Source organism: Galeopterus variegatus, unplaced genomic scaffold, assembly GCF_000696425.1.
Source record: "Galeopterus variegatus unplaced genomic scaffold, G_variegatus-3.0.2 Scaffold681, whole genome shotgun sequence".
Lineage (NCBI taxonomy): Eukaryota > Metazoa > Chordata > Mammalia > Dermoptera > Cynocephalidae > Galeopterus > Galeopterus variegatus.
In genome coordinates, this window is record NW_007726792.1 from 225791 (window position 1) to 239278 (window position 13488).

The following is a 13488-nucleotide window of genomic DNA, read 5'->3' on the forward strand; positions in this document are numbered from 1 at the left end:
CCCCCCCCCACCAAGAAAAGCATTCATGTATGTTTAGTTAGGTGCTAAGCTATCTGGACTAAAGTACCCAACTCGGCATACAAATCGTAGAACAGAAATTCAAGTATATATATAAAAAAAGGCAAGTAGATTCTCAAATGAAAATTCCTTTCTTTTTTCCCCTAAAAGAGAAAGAAAAAGATTTATTGCACTGTAATAAACTCAGATCTCCTACTTTAAGCATTAAGGAAAAACAATAACAGCAAAAATCTGCATGTAAACTCTAACAGGCCAGTCAACTAAATTAGAAAGCATGGAACCAAGGAAAAAAGAAAACTAGATTAAATTCTAGCCTCATTATCAAGATCAAATGTCAAGCTACTTCACCATAATTACCTGCTTAAAAATTAAATGATGCTTCGCCATGAATTCAAAACTAAAGACACTGTTATCAGCCACTGAGGATATTTTCAAATGAAAGAACACTTTATGCCCTGCCTCCATTTCAACAAAACGGCCACATGCTAGAGCCAGGCCTGGGATTAAACCATCCAATCCTCTAATCAACAACATTATTACAGACAACAAAAGGGCTAAGCGGATCCTTGTATAATTCAACTGTAAATCTGAACTGCTTGAGTTACATTATTTCTGGACTCTAAATGTCACAGTGATATACAGCCAACAGAAAAAATGAAAACAATTTTTTTTTGACGGATCACAGATAATTCTAAGGGCTACTTCCCATAATTGCTAAAACAATATTACTCTCAGAATCAAAGATTTGTTAATTAATCAATAAAAATCCAAAAGAGAATATGTTCACCTATGGTAATTATCAGTTAGATCAAGTTGACCCCAAAGTAAGTGAAAAAAGCTTAACTGATACTCATTTTGATAATAACCACTGGCAACTGAGGAAAAATAAATGTTCCTTAATGAAAGACAAAAGGAAAAAATGTTACACGATAAAAGCAAACACTTGTATCTACTTTTTTGTAGCTATTGTTTAAAGTAGACACTTGTACCATTCACAAATAACCAATATTTAGGTTCTAATCTAAGTGAGTATACCATGAAGGTTGAAATAAAGTAAAAAAATTTTACTAAAATAATTTATGATCTAAAAATAATTAGGTACTAACTTGGTCAGTCTGACTGTCCTGCAAGGAAAAGAGCTGTCAGAAGATTAAAAAGGAAGTTATAATACTGTTTCTGCCTTTGTGGCAAATACAATCAGATGCATGATATTCATTCTTTGGCTCTAGTCATTTTAATTGTTTCTGTTTAATGACATGCGAAGGAAAATCTTTCCACAAGACTCTAAGTAGCAGATCTGTACTGGTATGCAGGGAAGAGTACTTCAAGTGAAAAAAAAAAGTGTAGACAGATGAACGAAAGTAACACCTAACAAAAACTTAGTTTGGTAATTGACTAAATTAGAATTCTCTCCGCACTATTTCTAAAAGAATTAAATGAGGGAATACAATGGGAAAGCTGTAATGCCTTTACAAGAAAAAATGATGGGAAAAAGTATATTTTTTAATTCTTAAAATGGTGTTTAAGAACAAAACTTCGGGCTGGCCAGTTAGCTCAATTGGTTAGAGCAAGGTGTTGATAACACCAAGGTCAGGGTTCAATCCCTGTAAAGGCAAACTTCATTGTAGGCCAGAAGCCCATCAGAACACTGTGTTTTATTTCTCACTGCCTCCCTCATGACTCTAGTGCCCAAAGCTGCCCCTGTGCTGGTCCCATGATGTGGCAAGGCTGGCTCACTGGGCTGCATGACACTGTTTGTGGTGGCCGGTGAAAATGTTAAAGCATTAAGTGACCAAGGCTGTTTACCAACACTGAGATGTGGTTTGGAGGGAAAAATGCCAAAACTCTGGTAGTTTCTGAAATGCTCTGCTGTTTGTCAGAATCCAGCATTCCCCCACCCCTCCCAAAGACCGGCTGCAATGGCCATCATGGCTGTGACCACAGACCATCCCCACCAACAAAGAAGGCGGAACCCGAGGGTGGGGACACCTTGCAGAGGCACCAGGTGCTTTCTTGTGTTTTCATCTAACGGAGGGGGCTGCTGAATGGCACACTTCTTTTTCAAACCAGGTCACATGATATGAGATATACCTGTGTAGAGCTGATTTTGATAATGGAGAATATGGGTTTTTTTTGCTTGGGTTGCAGATTTAAATAGATGGTTTTAAAAGCTCCTAAACACCAACAGTGTTGACATATATACAAGGGGGCTGTCCTTAAGTTGACTTTTCTTACCTCAACATCCTTTTTCAGTTTTTCCAGGAATACCTTCTTCTTGTTGTCATCAATATAGATCTTTTGGCCCTCATTAATGAAATCATTATCCTTTAAAGTTGGCAGTTCTTTGGCCTAAAATAAATGAGAAAAATAATGAGAAAGCTTGAATAAAATCTAAACCACATGTACACCTTCCAACCCTGGATATTAAAGTGTGCCCTGTTCACTGCAGGATCTTACCCAAGGGAATGAAGTGTGAGGAAGAATGAATCCCGCAAGGGGGCGCCAGTGAGCGATGACTGCTGGACGCATTCCCACTAGGAATGGAGGGTTGGAAGTACTCCATACTTATTACAAGGTTTTCTGTAACACCATTTCATGTTTTTTATAGGCATGAACCTGATTGCTTTCTTAGACTCACTTTCTTATAAGAAGTCTTTTAAGTATAGAATTCGTATTCTAGGAATTCTTTCGGAAATCCTCAATTTTCTAACTGGTGTAACCCAACTTGACCCCTCCCCCCACTTTTGGGTAGCCTTTGCTATCACATTGAAAGTAACATGTTATCTTGTCTCACAAAAGCCCCGTTCATAATCATATCTTCTGTCTGAGTCAGAGAGAACATACAGCCAGAGGTTGGCCATCTGCCCTTCCAAACCCTCCTCCTCACCACTCCACCAGGAAGGAAATCCTCCTCTCATTTGGACAATGTGAAAGAAAAAATGTCTTGTTGTCTTGTTAACATAAAATGCATTAAGATGAGAAGCTCTACCCTTTGAAAATAAACAAGAGGGTGAGCTGGCAAGTAAACTACTTACTCCATCCAACACCAAGTCATGGGCAACTGTCCACACGTGGGTCATGAGCAGAACAACTTTCACGTGTGCTGCAGCATATAGGCCAATACAGGTGTATAGTTTTACAATCATGTGGATTATTCTATTTAACTTCATGCAACCTGCATTCTGGGAGCGTACAAAAACGATTAACCCCCTCCACACCCTTCCCCTATTTCAGCTAGCCACAGCATATTTCTTCCAGTTGAAAGGAATGCAGCATAATATACTGCCTTTCTTTATTAATGAACTCTGAATGGTCCTCTTTTCTATAAGTGTGAACCAAATGAAAAAAACTAATCCAAGGAAACAACATAGTCTCCTTCCTCGCCCCCTCACTGCCCCTCCCCCACTTAATCAGAGCAATACAAAGAAACTCACTGGGTATATTTAATTGAACCATCTTCCAAAGTGCTCAAACCGTTCTCTATCCCCTCTCATTTTATGAAGTATATAAACATATTCACATCTATCTATACACACATATACATGCACATGTATTATGCATTTCTAGGTTAGTACTATGGCTACTCATTTTAATTTTGAGAAACGAACATTTGAACAATTTTGCAACTAGATACAATTAGTACTACTACTAGTTGTACTACTAGTACAACTACTACTACTTCCAAAATAATTATCCTTATAAAGCAAGTAGGGCAAAGATCAGAAATTCAAAGATTTAATTCAATAGGCAGTTATTGAATTACTGTCATGTGCAGAGATGCAAAAATGAACAGGTCAAAATTTCTATTCTAATGGGGTTTGTAATCTTCTATGGGAGAAATACATGATAACAAGTAGGCAGAAAATTCAGGCAACATGCGTATGTAAGATGCACAGATAAATAATAAGATTCTGGGGGAGACTGATCTACTTTCAAACACTTTTATGCTAAGTTACAGAGTCTTGAGAAAATAAAAATGCAATGTCATTTTTCACAGAAATTCAGGATGGGCCTGGTAGACTGACCCCCTAAGTGTTACTAATAATTTCAACATAATAATCATAAAATAAAAATAAAAACCTTGAATGCCTTCATTCAGGAGATAGTACGTTAATGTTAAATGTTAGAGTCAAGCACACTAGACTGTAAGGGTTTCTCTTCTGTTAGAACTAAAAACGCAATGAAGTTTCATGGTGAATGACATGCAAGGCTATGAAGTTTAGCAAAACTCACTCCGGGGGTGATGAGAAGAGAAGCCCAGCCAAAAAAGAAAATTGGGAGTGCTTTATTTATTTATTTATTTATTTATTTATTTATTTATTTATTTATTTTCGTGACCGGCAATGGATCGCAACCCTCAGTGTCGTGCCCGTACGGGATCGGGACCGGCAACAGGATCGCAACCCTCGGTGTTGCGCCCGCACCTCGCTCAGCCAGTGAGCGGGAACCGGTCTGTATGTGGGATCCGAACCCTCGGTGGGAGCGCCGCCGCGCTCCCAAGCGGTGCACTGTAGCAGTGCGCCACTGGGCCGGCCCGGGAGTGCTTTAGAAGAAAGGGTTGAAACCAGACTTACACACAAAACCAGAGGAGATGGAGAAGGTCCGTGATTCTCCAAGCACACACTGGGGGCGTTTCTGGGTAACTACGTTTTGGGGAAGGGGTGTATGTGGGTGAGGTGGTTCAGGATTAAGATATCTGCCTCAATTCCATGACTCGTTTTATATGTGTAAAAAAAAGAAGGGAAGAGGGCTTTTTTGTTTTTGTGTGAATGTGACAAACCTGAAGGCAGAGATGACAGACTATGGAAGGCAGTAAATTACACATCAGATATGTGTTTGTAATACAAGTCGCATTAATGAAGATGAATGTCACTTCAGGTTCACCCCAGCAGAATTACCTCATATGACAGGGAAAGTATAATCCTACCTCATAAAACCCTGGACACCCTGTACTATATTACTAAGCTTACTTGTGAATTTTACAGGCACTACGGACGTATTTAGATTGGATCAAGTTCAAAAAAGGGCAACCAGATTGGTTAAAAGACTTAAGGGCTTACTGAGAGGATCAAGAGGTGAAGGCGGGTCCTTGGCAGGGCAGCTGCAAAAGCAGAATCCAACACCGGTTGACAAATACCCACCTCCCAATGTCTGCTGCAAGGCGGAGTGCTTAGGAACAGCAGGGTCTGGGAGCCATGAATCCAGAGGTCCCTATCCTGGCTCCACCCCTCACTTGCCAGGGCCCTGAGCTGTTTCCTTACGTGCAGAATGGGGCAAACACCACCACCTGCAGCAGCCTGAGGTCCTGCGCTGAGAACTTTCTGTGCGTCATCGCAGTTACTCTTTGCAACAACCTTAACTATTATTCTTATCCACATTTTACAGATGAGGAAAGAGGTTATGCAAGTTACCTGAGGTCTCAGATCCTGGTGAGGGATGAGCTGAGATAGGAACCCAGGCAACCTGATCCTTAATCAGTCTGCTGAGTTAGAGTTGTGCTGAGAATTCAACCGAAACTGTGGGACACGTTCAAATGGTGGCTGGTAGTTGTCATCACCATCACCACCACTACCATCATCACTGTGGGCACTCAATAAACTGTACAAATTTAAAACTGGTGTTACGGGTTGAAGGACTGCATACAAAATATTTGCTTTAAAAAAACTATTCCTTTTTACAAAGAACTAGATGACTAAGTAATCTGACAATGAATGATTCACTCTCAAGAAAACCTTATTGCTTAGCTTTAAAAAAAAGAAATTCAATATATCCCTCTCATAATGAGCAACGTTTACATTAGAAATATGTCAAGTTTTTTTTAAGTGAGGAAAACTATTATACTGTACTATGAATTAATAAACTTAATAAACTCTTGGTGTCAAATTGCCCACAAAGGTGATGTCTGCAGAACAGCACAGAATTAATTATGGGTAGCAGCAATATCTTAATGTAGCAATGTATTCTACACTTTGCTTTTTTTTCTTTTTGGCAGCTGGCTGGTACTGGGATCCGCACCCTTGACCTTGGTGTTATCAGTAAACAAGTAAACTAACTGGCAAGCTTGCCCTCTGCTCTTAAACACTGGACTCTTTGCACTTAGGAGAGTTTTCCAGCTCATAGTCAATGGGTCTGGTTCTTCAATACCCTTTCAAGTTCAGAGCAGAAACTGCCAAAGAGCGAAAGAAGCCACCAGAGCTAACTACAGACAGCTCAGGAACCTTGTTGCCTGTGAACTCTTAAGGCTGGCTTCCAGCCAGTGCTCAGCAACCTTTCAGAAGCGGGAGCGGGCCATGTCATTATTTGCTGTAAATTCAGTTCTCTTGGCCAGTTTTGTGGAGGTCAGGAGCCTCTAAGCATGGTGGGGCAATTGTGGTATCACACGCTGTACTTGCTGGGAGGACACACCAAGGGGGCAAGGCTTTGCAGGGACCTGTTCTTCCTCCCCCATCCCTTCTAGTGTACCCAGCACTGGACCCTGACTCTGGTCTGGGGGCCTCTAGAGCCACTCCAAGACCTTGGCTAGCTGAGCCTCCTCAAGTGCAACCAACCAAATTCAGACCCAGTTCAGCACTGGGGAGGCTATTTTCTCTCTCATATGAGGTCATTCTGCTACTGTCTGTTGTACACGAAATAGCATTCACCCCCACTAATGCGACATGTAAATGTACCAAAACAGCTAAAAGGATAAGCAGAGTGACACTGTTCCCCATGCAACCTAGCTACCCTGCTTCCGGTGTTTGGAGAAAATGAACAGGAGGAGTAATTCCCACTCTCATGCTGGCTGATGCTCGACCCCAGGTCTGTTTGGTACAGCCCAGGTTTCCACTTAGGAGATACACTGAAGCACGTGGTTACGAGCAGACTGGATCTAGGCTGCCCGCATTGTCTCCTAGCTCCTGTAATGATTAGCTGTGTGACTTTGTGCAAGTTACTGAACCTCTCTGAAACTTGGTTTCCCATCTTTAAGAGGGGATTAGCATACATAGGAGGGTTGTGAGGATGACATGAGTTCATACATGTAAAAGGCATGAAGCAGTGCTAGCCACACGGAGCGTTATATACAAACATCGTTACTGTGATTTGCTAGTAATGTTCTGAAATATGACTTAGGTATCTAGAGACAAGCTCATTGCTGATAAATACAGAGCAAGATTTTTCTTTTTAAAAATATGTTGGCATATTTAACATTTGTATACTAGCTGTGATATTCTGAACCAGCTGTTCAAACCTCAGTTTCCTCATCTATATAATGGGAAATTAATAATACCTATGTAACAGGGTTAGTGTGCGAATTAAATGACACAAAACACACAATGTTTGGTAAGAAGAACTTGCTTTAAGTTTGTTTCTTTTTTTCTTCCTTCCTGATTATTTAAATAGGTTCTTTAAACTCAGGATATTCATAATCTAAACCATGCTTAAAATTTCCTTTGTTTTCAGGTTTTGTCTGCTAGTCACAAATATCTCACATGAATTCTCAATACATTGCCTTTATATTTTGAAGACATTTTCGTTATTGCACACAAACCTAGTGTATACAAATTCAGGGTTCCTATTTCATTTTGCTATATAGGACACATGGGGGACACAGAGGATCTATTATATAAAGTACATCAAAGGTGACACTGGCAGAGGCTCTTATTTCCTGCCTGGGCAGCTCTAGCTCCATATCCTGCTCTCTAAGCCTCACTTGTGAATTCTCCTGGCTAGAAAAACCTGAGATCATCTGCAAAAGCCTTCCTTCTAGGAAAACCTCACTGAAAATACCTTTCTTTTTTCTACTGAAATCCAAATGAGAATAAAATGTTGCTATATGATAATAAAAATTGGGCAAGTTAACTTCTTGGAGTAATAAAGTGTCTAAGACTTATGATACAAGGGTACTTCAAAAAGTTCATGGAAAGGGCCGAGCCCGTGGCTCACTCGGGAGAGTGCGGCGCTCCCACCGCGGGTTCGGATCCTATATAGGGATGGCCAGTGCACTCACTGGCTGAGCGCGGTGCGGGCGACACCAAGCCAAGGGTTGCAATCCCCTTGCCGGTCACAAAAAAGAAAAAAAAAAAAAAAAAGTTCATGGAAAAACAAATTAAAAGATATGAACTTTTTCAAGACCTCTTGTATTTATTAAATATACGGAATAAAATTTAATGATTTTATATATATGGCCAAAGACAGAAATTTGTTGACTTTTGTCTTACCTTAACTTTCCAGGGGTTAGTTTTTCATAGTGAGCACGTTATAATAGTGGGAAATTTAGTGAATGCTATTTGCTGACTTAAAGCAAGATATCCACTAACTGAACTCTTAGGAGCCAGAAAATATGGCCAAAATACCAAGGAGTAGTGAACTCACTGGGAACATTCAACTTGCTATGAGCTGTAAAAAGAAAATTATTTCATTATAAAATATCCCCCCTATGTAAAAAGTTTTTGGCTTCTTTTAAAGCTCACTATTATAGGCTGTCCCTCAGCAAGTGTGTATTCTTCAATAGTAAGAAACATGCTAGGTAACAATATTGGTCATAGTCAAAAATGGTGTCTGTGTAACTAAGACACAAACAAACATGAACATGAGAGTCAATACACATGCTCAGCTGTCAGGGCCTGAAGATAACCAGCACAGGGATGATTTATTAAATGTATAAAAGCCTCTCACTATAAATAATTACTTATTCCTCAGGGTTCAGTAAAAGACAGAAATGATCTCTAAGGAAAGATTTTGCCAGAGATTTGAGATTAAGAAAGAAAAAAAATATTCAGGACAGATACAAAGTTTTGACCACCCATTTTTCAGAAATGAACATATGCCTCCGTGGCTGGCTCAGCCGACAGAGCCCCTCTGAATGAAGACACACCAGACAGAAATTACAGAATCCTGTGGGGGCAAAGCAGACAGGATTCTGTTTGCTTCCCAGCAGAATTGGTAAAAAGGAGATAAAAGGCAAGGCCTTAAAAATTTCTGTTTAATATAAAACTTATTACTTAGCACCTTTACACTTAAAAATTCCAAATTACTAAGAACTTTTGCAAAATCTCTAAAAATCAAAATAAGAAAATAAATGTGTTTACCAGAAGGATTACTTGTTTCAAATTGGAGTAGCCTGCTTATGTATGTATATACATATGCTTATTTCATTAGATTCTGTGATTTGATGTGTGGCTGCTGTCATTTGTATGAAGTTTAGTAATAGTGAATATTTTAAGGTTTAGTAAAGCCAGAAATTATATAAAAATTTTGTTTTAATGAGATTTTAAAAAACCCTAATTATCTTTTAGGTGACAAAAAACATTTTCTTAAAAAAGTCACAAAAATTTAAATCTGTATTTACAGTCAGAAACATAACTTTAAACAGAATTCAAACTAAAATAACACTGGATTTTATCATTCTACACTTCACTTATATAAAAAGAGCGAACTGTATTGAAATTGCTATTAACAACAGGAAAATAAAAAAAATACATGTACTTAAAATGCACAGAGTCAAAATCTATATAATACAGAGCCAAGTTTTTATTTTAATCTGGATGAAAACCTTACAGGGAAGATGAAATACTCCTGGTCACACTTGAGTTGTTAATGCAAACAGGATTTTGGCACCAGAAGGTCTCAATGCAAAGGATAATACATACCATAGTACTCTGTGGTTAAAGCACTTGTATTTCATAATGAAATAAATTTTTGTTTGATGCACTCGTTTGGCAACTCATTAAAAAAAAAGTAATTGTAAGCCTCAATGTCAAAAATTGTGTCTGGTGTCCCTTTGATGGGCTGTTCCTGTGACACTTGAGCTGAACACACAACATAAAAAACATGTACTGATTATTGTCATATGTTAGGGGCTTGTTTACGTTCCCGATTTATTTGCTATTCCAAGCTCACCTAAATGAACTTGCAAAAAAGAATAAAACCTCTTTCACAGTGCTTGCCAAAAAGCTTCATAAAAATCAAAGTCTATCGAGCTGAAAATATACTCCAGAATTATTTTTATAAGGGAGAGAATTTTAGGTAATCCTTACATTGGAGCTAGAATAAAGATAATTTGATGGAATAACATCATATATGTATTATCAATTTGGGGGTAATAAGAGATGCTAGAGATTTATAAAAAAATCAGTTCTGCTTCTCAAAACATCTAAGCCATAAATCTGATGCACGAAAAGACAAATTAGTGAATATGGATAAAGTTCACACAGAAGTAGCAGAGAAAACAGTTGTTTTCTCTCAGAAAGAACATATAGGAACCTTCTTTATTCAACACAAGCAAAATGTCTACACAAGTTCATGGCTTGGGAAATGGTCCAACAGGTCCTTAATCACTTCTAATTTCCATGATGAAAACAATGAGAACGTGACCAGCATCTACATGTAAAACTTTCATAATTTTTATTTTGAATCTGTTCGTCTATCTGTAAATGTGGAAAGAGAATATACCTCAACATACTTGTGAAATAGTGCTTATAATTAAGAAGCACAGAATTGGATAAGCTTTACTGTTATTTTGCAATTTAGAACTGTGAAGGCTGGTAAGACCCAGCTGTTGGCTATTTTCCCTAAAATTCTCAAGCTAATATGTAAAAAAAGAATTTATTTCTTTTCTAAGACTGTCATACTTTTATGAACATAACTCTAAGCAGCGATAGCAAAGCTGGAGAGTTTAGTCTTCCTCCACAGCTACGAAATAGGTGTTCCAGTCTGATCACCCATTGCACAGATGTCTACGGTGGTAATCTAAGAAATGTCAAGGGCTAAAAACTCAAGAAGTTTGCTAAATCATTACTTTATTATTTTGAGGATTATACAGCTACAGCCGCTTGGATTAAATTCAGGCGACATACTAAATTTTAGAAGCCTTCTTTCCACCCGAACTCTTTCTAGAACCAAACTAAATGAGTTGTTATCTTAAAAAAGTTATATCTAATAGCACTGCTCCATGTGTGCTTGTAATGCTCTCAGCTAAGTTCATTCAGTGAAATAAAAATTAATCTAAGACAATTGAGAGTTTATACACTACCATAAGCCAATTAAGTCAAAAAAGCTTGAAGACTTTAATGCTGTCATCTGAGTGAAAATCTGGAAGATACTCACAAAAGTCACACTATATGTGATCCTCTCTTTTTCACATGGCAGGCTTATCAGTCAGGAAAAATTTCAAATGAACTGAAGCTTAAAAACTCCACTTCTCAGAACGCCCCTCATGGTTTACATGTAGGGCTCTTGCGGCTTGCTTAGACATCTGCTGATAGAATATAATGGTTCACAATGTTTTTTTCCATCAGTAATAACAATCACCTTAACCTGTACCTAAAACAGACAGGATTTTAGCTTAGCAAATGTCAAGCCCAGGATTTCTCCAAGTGAGGTATATTGCTGAACCATATCTGTGGAGGGGTGGGGTCCAGGAAAGCTGCATTGAAAACAAGAGATTCTCACAAACACTAAAGAGTAAGGACCCATGATACAATCAAATCCTTTAACCTTACAACTGAGGACAAAGTCAAATGACCTATCCCCAAACTCCAAACTTCCATTAATGGCAGTGTCCCTAGGGCTGGGACTCATTCCCTAACCTTGTTGGGTGCCCTTTCCCCAAAGCCCCTTTTATAAAATATCTCTGGTCCACAAGACGGATGTTGCTGGTGCTGCCTTTCATTTAAGGTCTGAGAAACAAGCCCTGTTTCTGCCCTGATGGGAAACTTCCCCCTACACATTGGGTGGTGTGATAGGAGTTCTTAACACTGGCTGGCAATTGGAAATGATTCCCTTCCATCTTGGTGGAAAAAGGAATTTTACAGAAGGTTAAAGCATTAGTTGAAATGAGGGCCTAAAAACCTTGCCATCTCCCTTTAACTGATTATCCACCCACAGTGGAAAAGGAAGCACTTTTTTAACCAAGAGGCAAAGAAAGATTTCCAGAAGGACACACTGCTGTGCTTTTGTACCTTCTACCTTTAACTGCAGCCTGACGGACCAGATAGAGGTAGTTATTAATTATAATTTGTTACATTTTAAAGATCACAAAAGAAATGCTGGAAACTGGTTTAGGAAAGTATTTTTAGATGTAGGGGTATTAATGATTAATTCCCCTGAACCTTCAGTCAGTAATAGGTAAAATGTCAGAGACGGTGACAGTCACTTAATTGCCAGCGCAATTCACAATGTGTAAGAATCAACAAGGAGGCTTTTCGTAGCCCATTATCAAAGTGTCAACAATGATTATTGCCAATATAGTTACACAAATGCCAATTGCAGGGCAGCTGTTTTCTTTCAAATGGGTTCCAGGGAGAAGGTTATGTTAAAAGGAATCTTCTTATTGTGACCCTATGACTCCATTACACAGGCTTTACTTCACCTAATAAAATCAGACATGAATTTTGAGAAGAAAAGGTGCAGGACGATGAACAAAATCGCATATTTGTATAAATCCCCAGGACTCTCTCTCTCAAGAACATGGGCTTTTAAAAGAGTCAGGTCAAATCCTCCAGAAATCAAGTGAGTCCAGTTATGTTTTCTTTTACTTCCCCAGATTCCCTGCTGAGTCGCTTGCTCGCTGGCAGCATGCTAAGACTGTCATTTTTAAAAAGCAGTCCGCTCAGCTATAATTACTAATTTGATGTCACACTGGAATTGCAGCGCAGCTGTGAAAAGATCGACCACCAGGGAGATTCGCATTTCTCTGTCTCATTTAGAGGAGGCAAAACTGCTGGAGCCATGAATGGAAGATGCCCTTCTATTAAAACGGAAAGAATTAAAGAATAAAACAAGTCATAACAGCTGTCAGAATTTGACAACGTTTTTTTTTTAAAAGGCACTGTTCTGCTCTTTTAAAAAAAAATTCAAGACATCTATACATGCATGTTCTGATACTTGTTGCCATGAAAGTGATTCCATTATTGTTGGAACATAACTTCGTTATTTCCTCCAGTTCTACCTTCATTATTATGCTAATGTAGATCACACTAATTACGTGTCAGGCTGAAATCTAAGGGATGGGACTTGTCTGCACCTATATCACTAAATATTTGAAATGACAGTTTCAAAACTTGTCATCAACAAGTTAAAAGTAGGGAAATTAAAACAGTTATAATGACTCAAATGAAAGAAAACCCAAGAAGAGTAAGAACTGAGATTACTAATTAAGCCATGTCAATGGAGATTCTCTATGAAAATTGTTCTTTGCACCGTAAAATCATTTTGAAGGGAATATAATTATACAATGATAGCAATGAAAATAATATTCTTGTAAATCATTTGATTTCATTTATAAAATGCTAAAATGTAGAAAATAAATATTTTTAGCCTTCCCCAAGGATTTTGAGCCAGAGGTACCAGTGATTGTTTTGAAAGCATTTACAGTTTTATTTGTGAAGACAAAGAATGGCACGCTTTTTGGAAGAGTCAAAAATACTAACTGATCATAAAAAGAACACCCAAAAGTAGGGGAAAAAAGAAAGCAAATTTTCAGGACTTAAA

At 38.3% G+C, this 13488-nt stretch overlaps 1 protein-coding gene across 2 annotated transcripts in view; it reads right to left on the reverse strand.

Moving 5' to 3' along the window:
• PIP4K2A (phosphatidylinositol-5-phosphate 4-kinase, type II, alpha) overlaps positions 1–13488 on the reverse strand; it is a 75996-nt gene that overhangs the window by 12391 nt on the left and 50117 nt on the right. For both annotated transcript variants that reach the window (XM_008571334.1, XM_008571333.1), the window contains exon 6: positions 2254–2367. In XM_008571334.1, coding sequence (XP_008569556.1) covers positions 2254–2367 — 114 coding nt within the window. The remainder of the gene's footprint in view (positions 1–2253; positions 2368–13488) is intronic.